This window comes from Petaurus breviceps, unplaced genomic scaffold, assembly GCF_028583685.1.
Source record: "Petaurus breviceps papuanus isolate PSGF00001 unplaced genomic scaffold, PetGlider_PUasm1.0 91023, whole genome shotgun sequence".
Classification (NCBI taxonomy): domain Eukaryota; kingdom Metazoa; phylum Chordata; class Mammalia; order Diprotodontia; family Petauridae; genus Petaurus; species Petaurus breviceps.
Genome location: NW_027187398.1, coordinates 5,418,014 through 5,434,761, shown reverse-complemented (window position 1 = coordinate 5,434,761; position 16,748 = coordinate 5,418,014). Strand labels below are relative to the sequence as shown.

Here is a 16,748-nt window from a genome sequence, read left to right as displayed (position 1 = left end):
CCTAATAGGTTTCTGTGTAGGAGAGGAACTAAATGGAAATTTCTTGGGTTTTTTTTTTTGTTTTTTAAATATTAAGCACTTTTAATTCCTCCCATTCCTTTCTTTTCCCTCTCCCAGAAAAAAATAAAGAAACAATCTTTATAAAAAAACAATCATAATCAAACTAAATAAATTGTCATATTGACCATGTCCAAAAATACATGTCTCATTATTTGTATCAATCCACTACCATCAAGAGGTTGGTAGTATTATCCATCATTGGCACTCTGGAATCATAATTGATCAGAATTCTTTGGTCTTTTAAAGTTGTTTGTTTATATAATGTTGGTGTTATAGTATACATTGGTATTCTAGTTCCTCTCACTTCACTCTGTATCAGTTCATGTAGTCTTCCCAGATCTCTCTGAAACCATCTTTTTCATCATTTCTTAGAGCATAATAATATTCCATTATGTTCACATACCATAATTTGCTCAGCCATTCACCAACATTCCCCATACCTCCTTAATTTCTAGTTCTTTTCTATTACAAAAAGAGCTCCTTGGGGGGGAGGGGCGCTAGGTAGAACAGTAAATAGAGCACCTGCCCTGGAGTCAGGAAGACCTGAGTTCAAATTCAGCCTCAGGCACTTAACACTTACTAGCTGTGTGACCTTGGGCAAGTCACTTAACCCCAATTGCCCTGCCTTCCCCCCTCCAAAAAGAAAAAAAAAAAGTGGGGGCTCCTATAAATATTTTGTACATATAAGACCTTTTCCTCTTTCTTTGATCTCTTTGGGAATATAGGCCTAGTAATAGTATTGTTCTGTCAAAGAGTATGCACAATTTAACAACTTTAGGAAGTATAGTCCCAAATAAATGGTTAGACACAGCTTCATCAATAGTGCATATTTTTAGTGCTTATTTTTCTGAAGTCCTCCGACATTTGTTATTTTCCCTTTTTGTCACATTTACCCATCTTACAGGTAGAACCTCAGAGTTGTTTTTAATTTCATTTTTCTAATTATTAGCTATTAACATTTTTTATACAGCTATAGATAATTTAGATGTTGTCCATTTAGAATTGCCTATTCATATCCTTTGACCATTTATCAATTGTTAAATAATTTATAATGGCTTGTAAATTTGAATCACTTATATAGCTTGGAAATGAGGTTTTTATCAGAGAAATTTACAAAGATTTTTTCCCCCCAATTAGCCATTTCCCCTTTCATCTTAGCTATATTGGACTTATTTATACAAAGACTTTTCTAAAATTTTATGTATCAAAATTGTTCATTTTATTTCCTGGGATCCTCTTTGACTCTCATTTGTTTAGTTAGCACCGTGGATAGAGGTGCTGGACTTGGAGTCAGGAGAATGTGAGTTCTAATACTGCCTCAGATACTTACTATGCTGGGAAAGCCAATGTGTCAGCTTCAGTTTCCTCATCTGTAAAATGAGATTAATTATGGTATCTATTTAATAAGGTTGTTTTTAGGATCAAATGAGATAAAATTCTTTACCAACTTTAAGTGTTATATAAATGCTATCATCATAATCATCATTAACTTTTTAAGAAAAATCAGTTGTTACAGAAAATGTTTCTACTGTGGGAAATCACATAGATAAATTATATGTAGACCAGATAAACCAGAGGTGTCAAATATTGTCCATGGGTCACAAATGACCATAAAACTACCTAGTGTAATAAACCAGATTAAAATGTAACTGGAAAATGTTTAACAAAATAAATGAAAATATAAAACATAAGTAATATTATTTTGTGGTTTTTCTAGACCAATATGTGGGCCAAAGGGATCCATTTGTATTTGAGTTACACCACTAATATAAACCATGATGTCCCACATTCAGGTGATCACTGATTGTTAAAGATTGGGGGAGCAGGCAGTATGTGCCTAGCCCCCACCTGCAAAACATGACTGTAGACCATTCTTCTACCACTCCCCTCCTATGAAAACTAATTTCCAAAAAGAGACTAAAGACCAAAGAAAATTAACAAAGACAGGTTTGTTTTTAGGTACCAATTTGTTTAGTTAAGAGACAGGGTGTCTTTGTAGCTAACCATAGCTAGGCTTTTGAGAGCAGAGAATTTGTGGGAATTATGTAAGCCTAAAAATTTCTAGAGAAAAAGTGACACATGACCAGATCTTTCTATTTGGAGTTGTTTCTTTTCATCATTAGAAGACTGCACACTACCACTCCCATGCCTGAGAAAACATATCATGCCCTAGGGGAAGGGCAGCATGTTACAGTGGAAATGAGTATAGGATTTCTTCTAGTTAAGAGATCTGGTTCTGTGACCATAGCTAGTCACTTCATCTTTTTGTGCCTCAGTTTCCTCATTTTAAAAATAAGGGAATTGTACTAACTAGATGGTATCTTATCCCTTTCAGCACTAAATCAAATGAAAACAAATGAACTAATCCTTTTGAAGATTTTGCATCTTGCCATTCAGAGAATACAGGGTATCCCAAAAGTCTTAGTGCAGTTTTGAACTATTAAAGCTTAAGGTCCCTTCCAGTACTAGATTTTTTGATACTGTAAGGGCTTCTGATGGAACTGAAAGGCAGAATCTTATTAGCTGTTGACCACACCCATCCTTGCTTCTATATTTCTTCTGTTTTTTTCCCACCTCCAGCCATTCCCCCGAACCTCTGCCAAAAAAGGGCAGAAGTCTGGATGTTCCTCCCTATGGTGTAAGGTGAGAGGTGCAATGTAGAATTATTCATACTTAGGGATTTCACTAAGGTTTTCACTTAGGGATTATCTGCAGATCATTAGTTCAACCAGACAGCTCAGCTAATAGGTTATAAGTGCAGGGGCTGGAACAGCTTTTTTCTTTGTACTTCTAGTGCCTAGCTCAGTGCCTGGCACATAGCAGGAATTTAACAAATATTTGGTGAATTATTGAAATAGGAGCTAGAGATGGTGTAACTTTTACCCATGTCATAGGATTATAGATCAGAGTTGCAGGGATCTTAAGCTCATCTCCTCTAACTCCCCCCTTTTACAGATAAGGAAATCAAAGCCCAGAAAAGCTGTCATTTGCCTAACATCTTTCAAGTAGTAAGTGCTAACATCTGTACTTGAATCCAGCAACTCTTCCCAATGCACTACTCTGCCTTTCCTTGACTTAACTGCCACTAGTTCCCTTGACATTACCTAAATACCAATAGAGCTCATAGGCTGTATGTTCCCCCCCTTCTCTGTCACAGTAAATGGGAACCATTATGATTAATATCATCATTACAATAATCAACATCATCTTTATTATTACCTTGAGATTTTAACATTGTGTCTGCAAGTACTGCAAGGTACTGTGGGGTTCTGCAAACCATGGGCATTGATATCTTCTCATTGAGCTCCAATTTCACTCAAGACTGTGGTAAACTCACAGATTCATAGAACTTTTTGATGTGAACTAGGAATCTGACAACTTAACCTACTAAGAAAGAGCCAACTTCCCCAGATGCCTCTGGGTCTTATATTCCTAGTACTTTCAAAAGGTGGAACTGGTGCAATGGGGGGTGGAGGGAGTCAACCACACAATAGCATGATACAATGGAAAAAGTGTTGGGGTTGGAGTCAGGGGACCAGATTCCAAATCCTTTCTTTGACACTATTTGTATAATCTTAGGCAAGTCAGTTAACTTCTTTGGGTGTCAGGTTCATCATCTCCAAGGTGAGTGGATTAGACAAGAATGATATCCAAGGGGTGGCCAGGTGGCACAGTAAGTAAGAGTGCTGGCCCCGGCATCGGGAGATCTGGGATCAGTTCCAGCCTCAGATACTTGGCACCCACACAAAATAACTGGCCCTGTAACTTTAAGAAAATTACTTAACCCCAATTGCTTTAAAAAAAAAAAAAAGAATGATATCCAAGGCCCTTTCCAGTCCTAAGTCTATAATCCTATGACTCAGTAATGCATTTCCATAAGATACAGGTGTGTCCATAGAGCCCCACAGTTTATATCAAATTCTTATTTATCTAGAAGGCTGCCTGCTCAGGTCTTCTCTGTTCAGATAAATACTAGACTGTTAGGGTTACTCTGGAGCGCCACCTTGAGGCCAGCATTGGTCCTTTCAATTTGTAATTGATAGTTACTGTTCCTTCCCTTCTGTGCTTGTAGAACTGAGCATTTGGAATTATTTACTACCTGTGTGACTGTGAGCAAGTCATCTTCCTGGGCCTTATTTCCTCACTGTGAAATAAGGGGATTGGAAAAGAGGATTTTGAAAGTCCCTTATAAGTTCTCTGATCTCAGATCCTTAGGAACCTACATCATATTCACCACTTGTGTTAAAATTTCACCACTGGAATATTTTAACTTTTGATTTAAGAAGGGAAGATGTGAGAACTATGTCTCACATTTCTAAAGCATAAGCCAAAATGTTCTCACTTGTTTGCTGTTCAGCAACTAAGGGAATCAGTTTGCCTCTAATTTAGGAGGTTGTGCTTGAGCAAAGCTTTGAAAGAGGCAGAGATGGGAAGGATGGTTCTCCAGGCATGGGACAAAGGTGAGGAAATTTGAGATGTATTGTTATGTATGCTGAACGGCAAGCAAGTGAGAACATTTTGGCTTCTTAAATCAAAAGGGACCTTCAAAATCCTCTTTCTCATCTGTAAAACAAGCTGGAGAAAGAAATGGCAAATGACTCCAGTGTCTTTGCCAAGAAAACCCCAACTGGGATCACAAAGAGTCTCATATGACTGAAAAAACGAATGAACCAAGTTTGGTCTATGCACAGTGAGATTTCAAAGAAGCATAAGATGCTGTGAACCTTGTTACTTGTGATGTTAGGCACTATTTCACCCTCATAAATAAATCATAGGATTATAGATTTGGAGCTGGAAGGGATCATAGAAGTCATTGAGTTCAATTGCTTCATGTTTTTTTGTTGTTGGGGTTTTGTTTGTTTGCTTTTCACAGGGCAATTGGGGTTAAGTGACTTGCCCAAGGTCACACAGCTAGTAAGTGTTAAGTCTGAGTTCGGATTTGAATTCAGGTCCTCCTGTCTCCAGGGCTGGTGCTCTATTCACCTAGCCACCCTCAATTGCTTCATGTTAAAGAAAAGAAAACTGAAGCTCAGAAAAATTGTGTGAATTGCTTATGATCTCATGGAAAATAAATAGCAGACAGAGGATTTGAACTCTGTTCCTTTGACTCCAAACTCAGCACTCACTGTTTCAAGTTTTCTTTAGGGAGAAATAAGGAAATATTTAAGAATATACCTTTTCCATATGTGGTGTGGCTTCTCTGTCCAAAGAACCTTAAAATGCTAGATTTGGAAAGGACCACCAAATGGTTTAATCCAAACCCTTCACAAGGAGGCAGCTACAATATCATGGAACAAATCCCAAATTTCCACTGGGAGTCAGGAAACTTGGGTTCTGATCCTCTGTGACCAAGGAACATGTCATTTAATTTCTCTAAAAACTTAGTTTTCTCATCTGAAAGATGTAAATAATGATATTTGCAGATATTCATAGGGTTTTGTGAGATCAAATGGTTTTGGTTTTTTGTTGTTGTTTTTCCAAAAATTAACCTTTATTAGAAATGTGAGAAGCTAATGATATTTTTTTCTTTTTAAAATATAATTTATTTTTAGTTTTCAACATTCACTTTCATAAGATTTTGAGTTTTACATTTTCTCCTCCTTCCTCTCCTCCCCCCTCCCCAAGATGGCATGCAATCTGATATAGGGTCTACTTACATATTCATATTAAACATATTTTCACATTAGTCATGATGTGAAGAATTAGAATTAATGGGAGGGACCATGAGAAAGAAGAAACAAAACAAAACAACAAAAGAAAAGGAGAGCAAATAGTATGCTTCCATCAGCATTTAGATCCCAAAGTTCTTTCTCTGGATGTAGATAGTATTTTCCATTATGAGTCTTTTGGAGTTGTCTTAGAGATGATCAAATGTTTTACAAACTGTAAAGTACTGTGTGAATTACAGCTATTATCAATATGTGTCTAAGCATGTAATAGACCTGGTTAGATTAAGGATTTGCTCAAGGTCACACAGTGTATAACGCCAAGATACTGCAATTAAGATACCACTATTATAGAAGTCTAGGCAGCATGCTGGGCTTGGAACCACCCTAGGCTCACCAGCCATCTCTGACATCTCAGACAATTGCTATGCCACTTAACCTCAATATACTTCAAGCAACTCCATCATACCTATCTTCTACTAAATTACAAGTGGGTAAAATTATAGGTCCTTTGCTATTTTGTTTTTTGTTTTATAACAGGATCTAGGAATTATTCCTTGTAGGGAACTTCCAGTAAGGAAATGCCTTTCACCTGTGTAGGTCAGTACCTGTTCAGTAAGCTAGAGTCTTATTAGAGAGCCATCTGGGACATGGGGAGGCTAAGTGACTTGCCCAGGGTCTCATAGACAGTATTCATCAGGGATAAGACTTGAACTTAGGTCTTGACGACTTAATGCTGTTCATTATCTGGTATAGTGGAACGCTCAGTGGCTCTGGGGTCAGACAGTTCAAATCTCACCTCTGACCCTTCCTGTGAAGCCTTAGAAAAAGTCATTTACCTTGGGGGGCAGGATTCCCATTTGAACTTCTTTGATTTCACCACCATGCATCCATGGGAGGTCAATTTTCTTTTATTATAAAGATTAAAAAAGTAAATAAATAATATAATGTAATATAACATAATATAAATATGCATATAAATAAATAAAATGACAAATGCTAGAGGGGGTGTGAGGAAATACACTGTTGGTAGGGCTGTGAACTAATCCAACCATTCTGCAAGCACAATGCCCAAAAGGCTATTAAACTGCGCTTCCCTTATTACACAGTAAGCTTCTTGAGGGCAGGGATCGTCTTTCTTTTTTGTATTTGTATCCCCAGGGCTTAGCACAACACATGGCACATACTAGGTGCTTAATAATGTTTGTGATGAAAAACCTCATCCAAAATTTAATCAAGAACACAGAGATCTCTTAGGATAAGAACAGGAATTTATTCTCTTCCCTGGGTGAAGAGGGCTGTCTTCCCCATGACTGATCATAAGGAAGAGGCCCCTTACAAAAGACAGAACAAGAATTTATACCCTAACGGGGTCCCTTCTCCCATTGGCTGAGAGGTGGCCTCAAATCTCCCCCCAATGGCAAACAACAGACGAGCCTGCCACTATGGCTTACAAAGAACAAGGATGATGATTAACAGCAAGGGAAAAGTGGGGGAAAGGGTCCCAAAGCAATGGGGAGGAGTGAGCTCGGGCTGTCCCTGACCCCCACTGGCCAGGAGGAGGGGCCTGCAGAGTCAGGAAATCGGAAAGCCTCCTGAAAGGGCTTGCTGCTGATTAACAGCAGAAGAAGGAGTGGGGGAAGGGAGAGGGAAGTTCTGAGAAGTTTTCACTTCCCCCCAGACAATAATTTTTATTATTGTTGTTGTTGTTTCCTGAGGAAGCTCGTGAAAAGACACTGAAACAAATAAAAGTATCGCTCCCATAAGTTGCTCTTTTATCATCTTTGGTTTCTGCTGAGTTAACAGTCATTGGGTGAGTCATCAAGGTATTAGAGCCACACCTCTGATGTTTGCAGTCTTTATTTTACTAGAGAGGGAAAGGATGGAAGTACAAAGCACCAAGAAATGTGGCACAAACCCAGCCCCAAGTTTCAAAGGTAGGCAGGGGTGTGTGATCTCTGGCCCTGCTTTATTCTTGTTCACTAGGAGCTGAAGTAGTAGGCTAGTAGGCTAGAAGCTCCTTGCAGTCAGGGTCTTGTTCGTCGCTCATCTTTAGACTCCCAATGCCTAGCTTGGTGCCTGGCACATGGTAGGAGTTTTGACAAATGTATACTGAGTTGTTGAAATGAGACCCATAGTGGGTGGCTACTAGGAAATGCCTGACCCTCTCTCCATGAAGGGCTCAGGTTACCAAACCAAGGATAAGGTTTTGCTTTTCTGGTCAGTCCAGACAGAGTCTGTGTTTCCAGGTCTTTTGCCCAAGCTCTTCTACATTAGCTCTTTTAAAAGGTCCAAGAGTTGCCCTTTTTATTTTAAATAGGGTTGGTCTTTTCCATCTTCCTTCTCATAACTCACTTCCTGAAGAATACTGGTGCTCTAAGAGTCTCAAAACCAACTGGCCTTGAAAAGTCCCAAAGGGAAGACTGGTGAAGGCTGGAAGTCTCTTGCCTCTCCAACTCACCAGGAACCTCACCCAGGGCAGGGCATTCATCTCCACCAGAAAGGAAAGAGTTCTTTAAAACTGGGGCTTTGGGACAAGGGGTTACATCTCCCTGGGATGGAGTAGGAGGTGCAGCACAGGAGAGGGAGGATAGAAAAAGGTGGCCCCCAAAAAAGAATGAAAAAAAAAAGATTATTGAAAACGTTTTTCCCCTAAATAAGGGGGAAAAGGACAGAATTACAGACAAGCTTTTCAATTTTTTTGCTACCACCACCACCACCACAAAAGGAGCTATTATAAATACTTTTGCACTTGTGAATCCTTTTCGTTACTTTGTTCTCCTTGTGATACAGCCCTAGTACCAGGGTCAATATAGCCCTAGTAGGAAGATGGTAGAGTAGAAGCAGGACCTCCCCACTGCTCTGGCTTCTACCTTCCCCAATCCATGTAAAAAGGGGACTCTAAACAAACTTTGGAGCTGCAGAACCCACAAAATGACACAGAGAAGCTAACCTCCGGTAGGCCAGAAAGAATCAGCCAGCCCAGTGCTCTGGGAGCCGAGCCCAGCCCGACGCCAAGGCTTTAGCCGAAGGGCAGGCCTGACCAGCCACCAGCCCATGGGACTCCAGATCAGCAGCAGCTGTGACCCTTTCCAGATTTATCAACACATAGATGCAAAAGACAAAGTGAGAGGTCAGTGCAGTCTGGACTTTGGAACCCAGTAAGTGGGAGTGCGGGGCTTTCACCCCCAGGGCAAGAAACCGCTGAGTTGCCAGCACAGCCAGCCAGCTCCATGTGGCAGCTTCAGCTCCTGGACTGCAGAGTGTAGGGGGACCAAGCACCAGTCTGAGGGGTAATTGCTCTTGCTTTAACCTTCTTGGATGTGGATTGCAGTCTAGGGTGGAGGTCCTGGGGTGTGTGTCTAGCTTGCTAGAGAGTGTGGAGACCTCAGAGAGGGCACCCATCTAATACCTCTGGCATCTGAGAAAACCCCAGTGTTTGAGACGAAAGCTCCCCTGTCTGGTGGCAGAGTCCTACTGTGGCAAAAAGCCCAGGGGTCAAGTGACTGAGGGGCAACATGACCAGGCAAAGGAAACAAAGCAGACAGAAGATTCCAACATTAGATTCCTATTTTGGGGACAAAAAGGACCAAAGCATGGAACAGGAGGAAGACAGTGAAGTCAGAACTCCTGCACCAAAAGCGTCAAAGGAAAATACGAGCTGGTTACAAGCCATAGAGGACCTTAAGAAGCAAATAAGAGAAGTGGAGGAAAAATTGGGAAGAGAAATGAGAACAATGCAAGAAAATTATGAAATGAGAGTCAACAGCCTGACTGAGGAAAATACTACCTTAAAAAATAGACTAACTTAAATGGCAAAAGAGGCTCAAAAAAGGCAACGAGGAGAAGAATGCCTTAAAAAGTCGAATTTGCCAGATGGAAAAAGAATCTCAAAAGCTCAATGAGGTGAATCACTGCTTCAGAATTAGATTGGAGCAAATGGAAGCTAATGACTTTATGAGAAATCAAGATGCTGTTAAACAGATCCAAACAAATGCAAGAATAGAAGGCAGTGTGAAACCACTGACCTGGAAAAGAGATCCAGGAGAGATAATTTAAAAATTATTGGACTACCTGAAAGCCATGATCAAAGTAAGAACCTAGAAATCATCCTAGAAACCATCCAGGAAGTTCTCAAAGAAAACTGCCCTGATGTTTTAGAACCAGAGAGCAAAATAGAGGTTGAAAGAATCCACCGATCACCTCCTGAAAAAGTTCCCAAAAAGAAAACTCCTAGGAATATTATTGCCAGGTTCCAGAATTCCCAGATTAAGGAGAGAATATTACAAGCATCCAGGAAGAAGCAATTTGAATATTGTGGAAACACAATCAGGATAATGCAGGATCTGGCAGCTTCTACACTGAGGGATCGAAGGGCTTGGAATATGATATTCCGGAGGTCAAAGGATCTGGGATTAAAACTACAAATCACCTACCCAGCAAAACTGAGTATCATGTTTCAGGGGAAAATATGGTCATTCAGTGGAATAGAGGACTTTCAAGCATTCTTGCTGAAAAAAAACAAAGTTGAATAGAAAATTTGACATTCAGATACAAAGAAGCAAGAGAAGCTTGAGAAGGTAAACAGGGAAAAGAAATCATAAGGAACTTATCAAAGTTGAACTATTAACATTCCTACATGGAAAAACAATAATTGTAACTTATGAAACTTTTCTCAGTAGTTGAAGGGAATAGAAATATATATATATGAGGGCATATGGGCAGATGAATACATATGTGAATGTGTGTATATATGTTTACAGGTATACATAGAGGGCACAGGACCAATTTAAAAGGAAGGGATGATACTTAAAAGATGAAATTAAGAGGTGAGAGAGGAATATAATGAGAGGAGATAGGAAGAGACCGAATGGGATAAACTATCTCATATAGAAGAGGCAAGGGAAAATGGTTACAATGGAGGGGAAGAATAGGAAGGCAAAAGGGAATGGGTCAACCTTATTCCCATTGAATTTGGTTTGGGGAGGGAATGAAATACACACTAAATAGGGTATCTCACCCTACAGGAGAGTAGGGCGGAAGGGGATGAGAGGGAAGGCAGGCTGGGGGGGAGGGAAGTTGGAAGCACCCACTTTTGAAAAGGGACAAGATCAAAGTAGAGAATAGAACAAGTGGCAGGTGGGATAGGAGGGAGGGAAATATAGTCAGTCTTTTATAATATATCTACTGTGTTATTGTTTTGCATTAGCCACACATGTACAACCTATACTGAACTGCTTATCTTCCCAGTAAGAGTGGGTGACAAGGGAGGAAGAGAATGAATCTGGAATTCAGTTTTAAAATCAAATGTTTAAATATATATACTATTATTAATACTATTTTACACTTAATTGGGAAATAAGATATACAGGCACTGGGGCATAGAGATCCACCATGCCCTACTGGAAAAGTTGAAAGGGGTATGGGAGAAAATAGGGGAGAGAGCAGATTGGAGGAGGGGATATCCTGTGAGACTGCTATTTTGGGGCAGTGGGTAGGGAAAAAACGGGGAGAAAATTTGTAACTCAAAATCTGGCAGAAATGAATGATGTAAATCAGAAGTTAATAAGGCATTTGAAAAAAAAAAAAATATATATATATATAGCCCTAGTAGCTGGGTCAAAGGGTAAGAACAGTTTAATTGCCTTTTGGGTATTGTGCTTCCAGAATGGTTGGATTAGTTCACAGCTCTATCAACACTGTACTAGTGTATTTTCCCACATCCCCTCCAGCATTTGTCATTTTAGCCAGTCTGATAGATAGTACCTCAGAGTTGTTTTATTTTGAATTGCTCTACTTTTAGTGATTTAGAGCACTTTTTCATATGGCTGTTGATAGCTTTGATTTCTTCCTCTGAAAATGGCCTATTCATGCATATCCTTTGACCATTTATCAGTCAGAAAATGGTTCTTAGTCTTATAAATTTGGCTCAGTTCTCTATGTATTTGAGAAATGAGACCTTTATCAGAGAAACTTACTGCAAAAAATTTTCCCCCAGTTTCCTGCTATTCTTTTTATTTCAGCTGTTTTGGTTTGTGGAAGCGCAAAACCTTTTTAATTTTACATAATGAAAATTAAACTTTTTATCCTGTGAATTAGGTTCTTACCCCAAAAACATTGAAGAGGAAAAGAACCCATTTGTTCAATATATTTATAACAGCTCTGTTCACAGTGACAAAGAATTGAAAACTTGAGGGGGTGTTATCACCTGGAAATGATCAAACAAGTTATGGTACAGGAATGTGAGGGAATTCTATTGTGCTGTAACAAATGATGAGAGGGATGGTTTCATAGAAATCTGAGATTTGTATGAACCAATGCAGGTGAACAGAACCAGGAAAATAAGTTATACTAGAAGCATATTTGTAAAGACAAACATGAAAAGGCTTTAGAACTCTGATTAATGCAATGAAGTACCAGACTCCGAAGGACTCATGATGAAAAACACCCTAACAGGTGGTATACTCAGGGTGCAGATTTAGACATACTTTTGGACGTGGCCAATGGAAGGATGTTTTGCTTGACAATACATAATTCTAACACGGATCTTGTTTTGTTTTGTTTTGTTTCATATTCTTTCTCAGTGGAGGAAAAAGAGGAGGGAGAGAAGGCGTATTTTCATTGATTGAAAAAAAAGTTAATGAACGCTTAGATCCTTCCACTTTTTTATTTATATTTTAATGCAATGACTGTGGCCATTGCCCATACCTCAATTACTTCTCGGAAGTCTGGAAAAATGCTCACGCATAAGGTTATTATTGCCTCAGCTGACTTAAAACTGACCCATACAATAAACCTTAAAGGAGCCTTTTAAAAACAAACATTGAATATTGGTTAAATTCTAATTAACTAGTCTAAGTTCTAACTCTACAACCCCTTTCTGGGATACTACGGCTCTGAAGATGACAGCAGGCTCGGAGCACCACGTGAAGTGATCATTGAGTCACTTCCGCCCCCTCGTCATTTCCGCCCTCTTCCTTTCCGGTTCCCTCCCACCCCCACCCCACGCTGAGGGGCGGCAATGCGCATGCGCTCCGCCGCCGCTAGGCCTGCTGGTTAGACATGGATGCTCACGATCTGTTCCGTCGCCTCGGCGTCGGAGCCAAGTTTGATCTGAGGCGGTTCCCGGCGGATGCGGCCCGATTCCAGGTGAGGGCAGGGGAGGAAGCGAGGACGGGCTACAACCCCGCTGGACGCGTGCGTCCACCAGTATCGGATCTTGGGGCACTGTCTGGGACACATTCGGTCTGGGTAGTTCGTGGCGCCCCGAACTCGCCGCCAGGCTCGGCCCCATCTCTGTACTATTCGTTTTCTAACTAGTTACTTGATGTCTTAAGTCTCTCCTGCCTTGGTCAAAGCAACATCTGAAGTTTTGTGTACAAGCTTTGCCCTCTAGGCTTTCAGAAGGAAGTAGATTTAGTGTCCGCAGAAAGACGACCAATACAACTAGAGATTTGAACACGTGTCTTAGAAAGAAGGCGCTGTTCAGAAACTGCTGACAGTGGGACAGGCGGTCTGATAGACGGAGTAAGTTCCCTGTCACTGGAGTCTGTAGAGGGGATTCCCCTATTGAAAAGGGAGTTTGGATTTGGAGGGTCTCTGAAGTCCCTTCAACACAAGCTTCCAACGACTTCCTTTGCGTTGTCGTTGAACCCATCTCTTTTTTGTTCAACTCTTTGTGTGTTTGTCTTGACACTTCAGCAGACCATTTAAGAGCAGGGACTCTGACCTCTGTATATCCCCCTGGACCATGGCAATAGTGCTTTACACTAGAAAGCCATTCCTGTTGAATCAGTTCCTGGAAGGAATCTGCAATCTAATTGGGTTGGGGGGGGGGAGGGTAAGTACACACACATAAAAAAAATAAGTGCAAGGTAATATGCTAGATGCCAGATGAGTAGAATGAATGAATGAAAAAGCCTTTTTTAAACACTTACCATGTTCCAAACTCTGGGCCATATGCTAGGAATATAGATACAAAAAAAAAAAAAAAGACAGCCTCAGCCCTCAAGGAGCTTACATTTTAATAGAGGGAGAAGCATATATAGGCAAGTTATGGAGTGAGAGAGGTATTTTGGTTTGGAAAGTTACAGGGATGGTGAATGGAGCCGGAAGAGGAGCATTATTAACACAACCCTTTTCAGGAACAGTGACAAAGTTGTTTTGCTTATGGTTCATGAAACTGAAAAAGGGAGTCATTGAAAGTTTTTGAGTAAGGATATGAATTAAACCCTTGCTTCCACCCACCCTCAAAATAGAACAATGTTTGCTTCTATATTCAGTTCAATATCTATTCCCTTTCTGCCTATAGTAGGCACACAACTACTGGGCACATGTGGTCTATTGCAAGTTCTGATTAGGGGGAAAATAGTCAACAAATCAGTTTCATTTCAAATTATTTGGTTCTCAGCTAGGAAAAAGGAAATTTGACTTTGATTCCTCAGAGGTATTAGAGGAACTGAACTTCTTAGGAAGCAAGAAATCTACCCCACCTGAAAATGGAACCTCATTGGATAATGCCCTATCTAAGGGAGAGGAGAGAGTACAGCAAAAACCTGAAGGTGAGGCGGATAACAGAATTGAAAAGAAGCAGAAACGTAACGTGAAGAAGAGAAAACAAGCTTCTGGTTAGTACTATTTTCTATTGCATTTAAAACTTAATCTGGGATCCACAAATCCCTGGGGGAACTGCAGATAGGCTTCAGGGAGTCCATGAACTTGAGTGGGGAAAAAAGTTATATATTTATTTTATAATTAATTAATATCCAACTCAAATTTACCTTTTTCTTAAATTATTTAAAAACATAATTCTGAGAAGGAGCCCCCATAGGTTTTACCAGACTAGTCCAAGGGGTCCAGGGCACACACAAAAAGTGAAGAATGTCTTCACCAAAAGGAACATCTATAATATCAGTAAACTAAAGAGCGCGTTGTTGTGCCTTCGGAGGATATGGACATGCAAGTTTACTATCTGGGAAAGATGAACCGTATGCCCAAGATCTTTTTTTTTTTTTGAACCTTAGAAGCTATTGCAGTTAGTTCCAGCAAGGAAGAAGAAACTATACTATGGATGTCCTCATTGGAAGCCAAGATTAAAGATAAAAAAGGAAAAGAAGAAAATAAACTAACTGCAGAGAAATTGGAACGGCTCCGAAAGCAAAAGGTTAGGCTAATTTGTTAAACCGAAAAACCTAAGAATCTTTCCTTGATTTCATGTTGTTGTTATTATTGTTGTTGTTGTCATCATCGTCATCTTCCCCATTTGACTTGGTTGGATCATTTTGGGGTCTTGAATTTCTATTGAGGTAAATTTGAATCTAGACTGTCAAAGTGTGAGAATCATAGGTTTACTATTTGAATGTATGTTAGATGTCATCTAGCCATAGGATCATAGGAGCTAGACCTGAAAGGGATCTCAGACCATCTAATCCAGTCTCTTCACTTTTACAGATGAGGATACTGAGGCCCAGTGACATTAAATGTTTTGGCCAGAGTCACACTGGTAGTAGTCATCAGAGTTGGGATTTGAAACCAAGTTCCCTACTAACATTGTACCATGAAAATGTCATTTTATGAATGAAGAAGCTGAGGCCCAAAGTGGTGAAGACACTTTCCCAAAGTCATATAAGTAATACTGGCAGAGCTAAGATTCATATCCAGGTCCTTTTGACTATAAATACCATGTCCTTAGCAGTATATCATGTAGCCCTTCTTAGCTTTTTGCTTTCAAGTTGTTGGTAGACACATCTTATAATAAACTTAGAGCCCACCACTGCCCATTCCTAGAAAAATCCTATATACACTGCACACATACCATCAGTTGCCAAATCTTGTTTTTACCTCCACAAGGTCTCTTGCATTTATTTGTTTCCTTTTCTCCACTCACAAAACCACCACCTTATTTCACCCCTATCATCTCTTGCCTGGACTATCACAGTAGCTTTCTAATTGGTCTCTGCTCTCATCTCTTCCATTTAAAATCAGTCTTCTATATGGCTTCCAGAGTACCTTTTCCCAAATCTCAGATCTGACCGTGTCAGTCCCCCATCGATAAATTCTAATGGCTTTTTTTCTGTTACATCTAGCATCAAATATAAGCTCCTGTTTGGCAGTTAAGGGCCTTTACAACCTGGCCTCCAGTTTACCTTTCTAGCCTTATTTTATAATACTCCCCTTTCCTGAACTCCATGATCTTACTGCTGTTCTTTCTCCCCCTCTGTGCTTTTGCACTGGCTGTCGCCCTTGCCTAGAATGGCTTCCTTCCACACCTCTATCTTTTAGGATCCTTTGCTTCCTTTAAAATTAGGCTCAAATCCCATTCTCCATGGAGCCTATCCTCATCTTTCCAGCTGCTTGCGACCTCCCCTTCAGAGAAATTACCTTGTCTTTATTTTATATATATTTTTCAATATCCATATATGTGCAGTAATTTGTAAGCTCCTTAAGGCAATGACTCGTTTTTTTTTTCCTATTATGCAGTGCCTGGCACATAGTAGGCACTTAATGCTTATTGGTTGATTCCATAGCAAGTGACTGTGCTGTTTTAGGGTGCCACCCTACTGCTAATTCTTCCAATTCTAACTCTTCCACTACTACCCCTTCACTTCACTTTACCCCCCACCCACCCCTCACAAACACCCAGGCACTCTGCTCTGACAGTGGAAGTCATATAACAATATAGCACACCTTCCCATCTTACCTCCCTGACTCCCAGTGTAGCCATAACAACTGAGGCATCAATGGTAACCTCATTAACTGCCCCTGAGCATTTCCACATAAAGTCACCTACCTACCTTTACCTTTCATTTTGCAGCCTCATTTACTTCAGCTTCTCTTTATCTATGGAGCATAAGTTGGGCATAATGTCAGGAAGACTTGGATCTGAATCCCACATCGGACACTAGCTATGTAACCCTGGGTTAGTTATTTTATTTCTGAGGTGCTTCACTGAGACTCACTTTCTTTTTTCTGTTAAATGAGGGAAGGGAGTTAGATTCAGTGACTTCTAAAGTATCTTTCATC

At 40.1% G+C, this 16,748-nt stretch overlaps 1 protein-coding gene and 1 pseudogene across 2 annotated transcripts in view; both read left to right on the top strand.

The window, feature by feature from the left end:
- LOC138153746 (heat shock cognate 71 kDa protein pseudogene) overlaps positions 1-16,748 on the top strand; it is a 572,612-nt pseudogene that overhangs the window by 495,061 nt on the left and 60,803 nt on the right.
- DDX52 (DExD-box helicase 52) overlaps positions 12,722-16,748 on the top strand; it is a 31,756-nt gene continuing 27,729 nt past the window's right edge. Inside the window, exons 1-3 of one of the 2 annotated variants that reach the window (XM_069078062.1) lie at positions 12,722-12,875; positions 14,137-14,353; positions 14,750-14,889. In XM_069078062.1, the coding sequence (XP_068934163.1) occupies positions 12,789-12,875; positions 14,137-14,353; positions 14,750-14,889 (444 nt within the window). In that variant the 5' untranslated portion in view covers positions 12,722-12,788. The remainder of the gene's footprint in view (positions 12,876-14,136; positions 14,354-14,749; positions 14,890-16,748) is intronic. The other variant, XM_069078063.1, reaches the window with a different exon arrangement.